Source organism: Melospiza georgiana, chromosome 8 (assembly GCF_028018845.1).
Source record: "Melospiza georgiana isolate bMelGeo1 chromosome 8, bMelGeo1.pri, whole genome shotgun sequence".
NCBI classification, from domain to species: domain Eukaryota; kingdom Metazoa; phylum Chordata; class Aves; order Passeriformes; family Passerellidae; genus Melospiza; species Melospiza georgiana.
This window is the reverse complement of record NC_080437.1, coordinates 22577152-22584543: the sequence shown is the minus strand read 5'-3', so window position 1 is coordinate 22584543 and position 7392 is coordinate 22577152. Positions and strand designations below refer to the sequence as shown.

Below are 7392 nucleotides of genomic sequence, written 5' to 3'. Positions count from 1 at the left end.
GCCTAATGTAATCTGCATTTATGTTGCTCCCTTTGATAATGTATTTCTGAAATTGGAAGGAGTTTGTTTATCACTGAGATTGCATTGGTCAGAAAGAACCAGCCATGCTAGACAATACTGGGAATCTGGATTTGGGTGTGCTGTTATCAGACTAAAGTGTTGTGCCCACAAAAATAGAAAGAGCCATTCTGATATAGAATCACACTGTAAATTCAGAGTTCAGACATTTTCTGGTCTAACCTTTTACTTGACAAAAGACAAAGAAGACACCGTTAGACTGCACAACTGTTGTAATTACAGTTTGCAATGTCCTTGTAGAGATGGTAGAAGACCAGCATAAACATTCTGTTCCTAGACTAATTTGAAACAAAAATTTTGTATTTCCACAGATTCTTACTTGACATTGTATTTCTTAGTGCCTACATCTGATTAATATCAAGGATTAAGAAGCCACAATCTCAGAAAAGTGGAAGAAGTAAAAGACAATTTGCACCATCTGTAGAAATCAGGGATATAGTAAATATACCTCAGAAAGTAATTTCAGACATTAATTATATGTTAATGAAAATAATTTGCTCTCATACATACAGCATAATTTCTCTCATACATACATATACAAGTAGTAGAACAGCTAAAGAATAAGATTAATTATATTAGTTTTAACATTTTGCATTTTTTGAGAGAATATTTGGTGAAAGATATTTCTACATAGAGTCTGATTCTATCCAGCTTCAGAGGAATACCTCTACCTGCCTAAGTAGCCCACTCATAAGGTATTAAAAGCCTAAAAGTCAGCCCTGCAATACATACCTCTTAGCCTGGAAAATGGAAGAATCCCACGGTAGGAACATACTCTCCTTTAGGCTGAGCAGTGACTTAGGTAGAAGGACAGAGATACAGGATCTTCATTGGGTTTGATGCTCAGAGTTGATTTTCTTCTTTGGTATTGATATGTAATAAAATGTTAACATGAAAAAGCAGAAAAATCTGCACAATACTGTTAAAAAATACTGAAAATAAAATCCTGATGCAGGGCTAGAAATGGTTGTAGTTCTTACATGTAACCTGAGTATGTCATGCTGAACACCGTCTGAGATATGTAACACAATAAGAGATTTTTTTTAATGTTGAGACTATCCCATGATCTGCATCAGAAATGGCAAAATAAAACTACATCATGCTTCAGGGGCAAGTAAATAATTTTTGTTTTTAACAAGAACCGTTGTGTCAATAGAGGTATATAAACCAAAGTCAGGAGAACAATAGAATAATTAGTCAGAGACATAATAATTCATATGGTAGTACTAAGAGCCTTTCCATTCAAGAACAAAGTGATAAAATTTATGCAATCAAATATTTGCACAGTCACTCGTTAATCATTAATATTTTTTGGCATTGATTTTTATTTTAGTGTATAGAATATTAGTGTTCCTGGGATATTTTAATTTCTTTACATTCAGAACCCTCACTTTAACCTTCTTCAAACAGTTTATATTTTTACTTTGGAGATTTTTTGAAAACACAAGATAGTAAGAGTGTGGTTTAATACCCATGTTATATAGACAGTAGCTTCTAGCTCACCTATTCAAAATTACAGGTGAAATAGATTCCTTCTATTATTAATTGAGTACTTCAGCATATTAAAGATGATGATTTATTTATTGGAGCTACTATGTATGCCCCTATTTTAACATACAATTTAAACTTATTTTATGAAAAATTCTATAAATCAACACCACTATCATGTGGGATATAAAAAATACTAACAACAAAAAATACAGAACAGTTAGAATAATACTATTTCCAATATTTACATTTTTTTACAGGTAGATGCATTTTTCCAAAACAGCAGAAATCTTGTAGACATACACCTTTGCTAAGTTTGCTGAAGTTAATGTATTTGCATGTGAGACAAAGATGATCAGAATATGACTCCCAGTAATCATACAAATACATAAAACTTATTTTCCCCAACATAAAGAGTACCCTTTCAATGAGCAACAGATGTGTTGTTCCAATGAAGCATATAACCAGTGTGTTAATTCTCATAATACGAGTCTTTACAGTTTAGAAAGGTACGTCTGAAAGTGTGTCTCAGGGCCTTTTAAAGAAACATTGACCTCTAATGTGTTAATGCCAGTCAAAGGAATGATTAACCATCCTGTAAAATTTTGCATTGTGCTCTCTGAAGTAAGAATAGAGTTGCTCTAAAACAGTGCTGTTAACAAGAGGATGGGGACGTCCTTTGGATTCATGTAAACATCTCTCCCTCCCATCACTTCTGATGCAGTAGAATCCCTTGGTTTGGTTAAAATAAAAATTAGAAGACATAATTCGGGATGGAAGATTTAGAAATCTTTCAACTTTTTGTAATTCAGGAAGAGGGTCCTTGATCAAAGTATTTCCATCCACTATGTGAATCTGATCCAAACTGAAATGCTTAAGCCACTTTTCCATATGGACATCATATAGACTTCTCTGAATAGCTTTGTATTTGGTATTAAGCACTCCATTTTTAATAACAATATCTTCAAAGAGCTGAACAGGCTTGTGACTTTCTACTCTGTTGTAATACACTTGGGTATAGTCAGATATAACTCTCTCAGTGGGATCTCTTAGAATGAGCAGCAGCTTAATGGAGCTATTCATGTCATGAATTCTTCCTGGAGCCTGTGGTGATGTAAAATAGCCTGGTGTTTTCTCAATTGTAATTTGATTTCCATAAGAAAATGGCATCAGATTTCTATACCAGTCTATTCCTTTTACATAATTTTCATCCCAGTCAAAGAAGTGGACTTCTGTAGCTGCCACCACGATGTTAGGATGAATATCCAACATTTCCAGCAAAGCTCTGGTCCCTCCTTTACGAACTCCTATGATGATTGTCTGAGGTATTTGTCTGCTCGTGCCAGGAGGTCTCACCTGTGCTGAATAGTGCTCACTTTTATTGCTGAATAATCCCACTTGTGACTTCAGTGTTTCCAGCAGTGCCCCATTCTCAACAGGAGCACTCCGAGCATGAGTCAGCAGAAGATAAGCTGACACAAGTAGGAAGGCCATGTGGAGAGGAATAATTATTTCAAGATAATGTTTTGCTCAATTAATGAAAGAACAGGTGAGTCCCCTCTGGTTGGCAGAACCCGTGGTAAACACACAGCAAGCTTCTGAAGCATCTGCAAAATAAAACAAGACAAATCAGTGATTCTAAAGTCATCATGAGTTAAAAAATTCAACGCACAATTCAATTCACAAAGCTAATCTGTGATACCAATAGGAAATTAAGAAGGTAATTATTTGTTTCCCCTGAGTTTATATCAGAAGGACAGGAAAGTCCCATGTGTTGGGGCTTTTATCTCCTTACCATGAGTGACCATTGATGGTTACTAACCTTTCAACAACTTTTATTTCCTCTAAGCAGGTTAGAATTTTTTACCTGATTTTGAATCCTAACCATTTGTTGCTTGCTTTGATTTTCCTAATTATCTTCCATATATAGCACATCTCTTCTTATAAATACTGTACCTCATATGATAGCAATAATTCCAAAGAATATTTGAATGTCAGCACCTTTCCTCAAATTCCCTGCTAGAATAGTATATTCTCATATAAATAACAGACCTGGATGATAGTGCCACCATCTGGGTTTTAGTGAGCTATGAATCATACAAAAATAATTTTGTTTTCTTAGACACAAAAAAACCAAAACATAGATAGAGGCAAAGTTTTGAAATCTGAGCCCATTAGAGCAGAAAACTAACTCTGTCAAACAAAAGTAAAGTGGCTAAGTGGGATCAGTGTGGGAAAAATAAATGAGGCCGGGTGGATGGATTCTTTGTAACTATCCAAGTGTTGCGCTGCACAGTCATATGCATGTTGGGAAAGTCTGGGCAAAATCAGATCTTCAGATAATATTCTGCAGTTCCTCCAAAGCTCTGTATAAGACATATCCAGATGCCTTCTTGTCACTGAGAGATTTCTGCAGGGAGGCAAGTCTGCTTGAGGCTGAACAGCTTCTTTTACTTAATCCACACTGCATATGGTCATTTTAAGAAGTGGCAAATGTTAAATGTCTTCAAAATTTGCAAAAACTCAAAAACGTCAGGCTTGCAGGTATATGCATGTGCAGATGTAAGTGAAAGAAAACATCTTTGTAACTGTGTTACTAACATTTGAAATCTCCTGGGTAACTTTTGTACATAATATTTGAAACAGATTGTTTATGGATCTACCATCACAACAACAGTCATAAAAAATTCAGATCAATGCAACACCTGCACTTGAACCACTGTGCTTGGATTGCCTGTTTTTAACTCTAAAAATCCTACAGGACAAATTCCCTTTGAGAGGACTCTTGAGTTTCACTCCATTTCTGAGCAATTACATGATTTAAAGATTTGTGAGATATATCTACATTCTTGTTTTGTTTTCAATGTAGCATGCAGAAACAAGGGGGTTTTGTACAGTGAAGCAGCAGTCATTTAATAAGCAATAACCATTTTTGGAATAATTTTGAATTATGGCACATATTTTAAAGTAGTCTCAGAAATGTTACAACCTTCTCCAGTGTTCACTGTCTCTTTCTTTTTCTGAACATATTGGTCACAGTACTTCATCTCTTAGAAACAACCTTAGAAAACACAGCTGATTCCCATTTGTCATGGCACTGAGGAGCATTCAGCATTTCTATTTAAAAATTTTACTTTGAGTAAACTTTAAAAAGTTTTCTTTGAGTCTTACTTTACAGGCTTAAAGACTTTAAATTTTTGATAATAACAGTCTAGGCAATGCAGCAGATTCATTAAATCTATTTTCTAAATTTTATTGAAACCTTCTCCAGCTTCTTGGATATCTAGGGAATGATTGTAGTCAGCCTCAATGAGCACTAAACTCACAGCTATATAGCAAATATTAACCCTAAAATTGTCATTTAAAAAATAAACTATGACCTTTAGTGAAGAAATCTGCAGAGAACATTCCCTGTTATGTCTGAGCAAGACTTAAAGGGCAACTGCTTCTTCAAAAAGAGCATAGTTTCAATAGGAAGAGTGAGTATATGATTACTAAATATTGGAAAATCCAAGTACAAATTTGCTTTGTAATCACAGAGTGGAATGCTGCTCTTTAGGAACTTGAAAGGAAGTTTCATTTTAAAGATCACCATTTTTTTCACTAGGAACTTCTCATTCAGAAGTTCTGTTTGAAGTTCCCAAGAGGAAAGAATGTGAGAATTTCTATGGCAGCCACAGGAGGGAAGAACTGGTATGTTTATACCAAAATCATTTATAGTTACTATTCCTTTGGATGGCAAGTTTGGGAAGTGGTAACCATGCTGTTCAGTGCTGCTGGGGATTAAAATACATTTTACAACAATGGCAGCTAATGCTGGTTTTGGAAAGATCCTTTGGATGCACAGCACAAAATGTGAAGCATCGCACCCCAGATGACTCCTGGAATGCCAGCTTTCAAAGAAGGGACTCTGCTTTAAGAATTTCCAGCCAAATTTTCCACTATTCACAAGGTTCCTGAATAGTTCGATCTGAGGAAAGGCACAGCAATGCATAAGATGATATCAGAAGTAGCAACATTTGACAGCATGGCATCTTCCCAGCCCTGTGATGCCAGCAGGCTGGGATTTGGGAGCAAGGGCCAAGGGAGAAGTTGATCATTCTTTTAACCTGAAATTAATTCTGAAATTCCACTGTTAGTTTGCATTCTATTAATCTTCATTGTTAAATTAAAATTCTTCCAGGAAGACTGAGGAATTGTTTTTATAAAAATCTTACAGGTTTTCTCAATTTACCACTTTCATGATAATACAGCATGTTATACATTATAAATGCATTTACACATCTATACATTAGATTACAAGTACTTTGAACTAAGGGAAGACCTGTCTGAATGTCTGCCAAGCAAGGGATTACTTATAAATACCAAGGTGAAGACTTAAATCAGTTCATTATCTGATTTTAATTCTGGAACTATCCCATTTTGAAACAGTTTCATGAGCTGATTCAAGACAGGTATTTTAGGCAATTTTACTTAACTTGAAAGAAAACTATTTTTAGATTTCTTGAGAATTTTTAGATTTCTTGAGTATTCTTGAGACTAACTAGATTAACAGCTTAAATTGAAAAAATAGAAAGGAAGAGGAAAGAAGCAGGAATTTCTCTGGAATAAACTAAAAGCAGAGTAAAAAAGAGAGAAGTATTTCATACTGGGACTCTGCACTAGTATAGACAGAGATGTGCTCTTCCTAGATCTGGTGACAGGTGAAAAAATTCTCACATTCACTTTTTAATTTTGTTTAAATAATTCAAACACACTAACATTATTTCATCCCTGAGTTTTCTAGTTTCATACACCTAAGAATCAGGTACAAATACTGAAACCCAAAGAAGACTGTAAGCTGTATGAGAAAATCATACTTATCACTGAGGAAAGATTGGTCTTCCAAAATATTCTCAGGTTCACTTCTGATATGAGTGAGAGTCTGCTTAATTTACCATCTGAAATCAGCAGTTCTCTATAAGACACATTCAGGCAGCAAGTAGCAGAAGGAATTCTGCATATTCTGTGGCCTGAAGTACTGTTTGAAAAAATAATTAAACTTAATTATTAACCATTTTAACCAGTTTTCAAATTAATTAGTTGTTTTAAAAATTTGTTAGAATCATTGCTAGGAAAAATCCTTACCCAGGAAATACTACAGAAAAAATCAAATTCAAAATGTGCTGTAAAATTGGTTCCTAAATAGATCAAAATTGCCTTTGGGGGCAATTCTATCACAACAACATTTCAGCTTTGGCCTAAGACATTTGATTGATTTCAGTGAAGCTCTGAGATTTTAGATCCTGTGGTTAGGTTATGATTGCTACACAAATGTAAAGGTTTTAAAGCAGATTTATCACATATAATTGGAATGTTATTAGAATAATTTTTGTGTTGCTTTCATGCCTTTATGCAATTACATTTTTAGAAGATATTAACTGCCTTTTATAATGAAAACAATATATTTTACATTGGTGCACTGCACCAATGAAGAATCTGAAAATATTCTTGTAAAACTAACTCCATGACACATGATCAGAATTACAGTGCCTTACTACCATTTTTCCCTATTATTTAGTAGTGTTGGTGCTGTTTAGTAACATAAGGAACATCAACAGATATGATACTTATTAAGCAGAAATGTAGTTCAGAAAGAAATTCATGCTGCAGAAAGGACTAATTAAGTAAATAGTCCTTAGGCTGCTGTTTCTTTTATTTTTTAAAAGCTAGACTAGACTTGAGAAGCTGTTATGCTGGCTGAAAAATCATTTTAATATTACAGAACTGTACTAAACACCCTTAACTGTGGCACTGTACTCTGAAAAAACTTCCAAGTGTCTTATG

The 7392-nt window shown here is 34.5% G+C and overlaps 1 protein-coding gene across 3 annotated transcripts in view; it reads right to left on the bottom strand.

Moving 5' to 3' along the window:
* Positions 1–1379: 1379 nt before the first annotated feature.
* LOC131086114 (heparan sulfate glucosamine 3-O-sulfotransferase 1-like) overlaps positions 1380–7392 on the bottom strand; it is a 40979-nt gene continuing 34966 nt past the window's right edge. For all 3 annotated transcript variants that reach the window (XM_058028898.1, XM_058028901.1, XM_058028899.1), the window contains one exon: positions 1380–3173. In XM_058028898.1, coding sequence (XP_057884881.1) covers positions 2131–3060 — 930 coding nt within the window. In that variant the 5' untranslated portion in view covers positions 3061–3173 and the 3' untranslated portion in view covers positions 1380–2130. The remainder of the gene's footprint in view (positions 3174–7392) is intronic.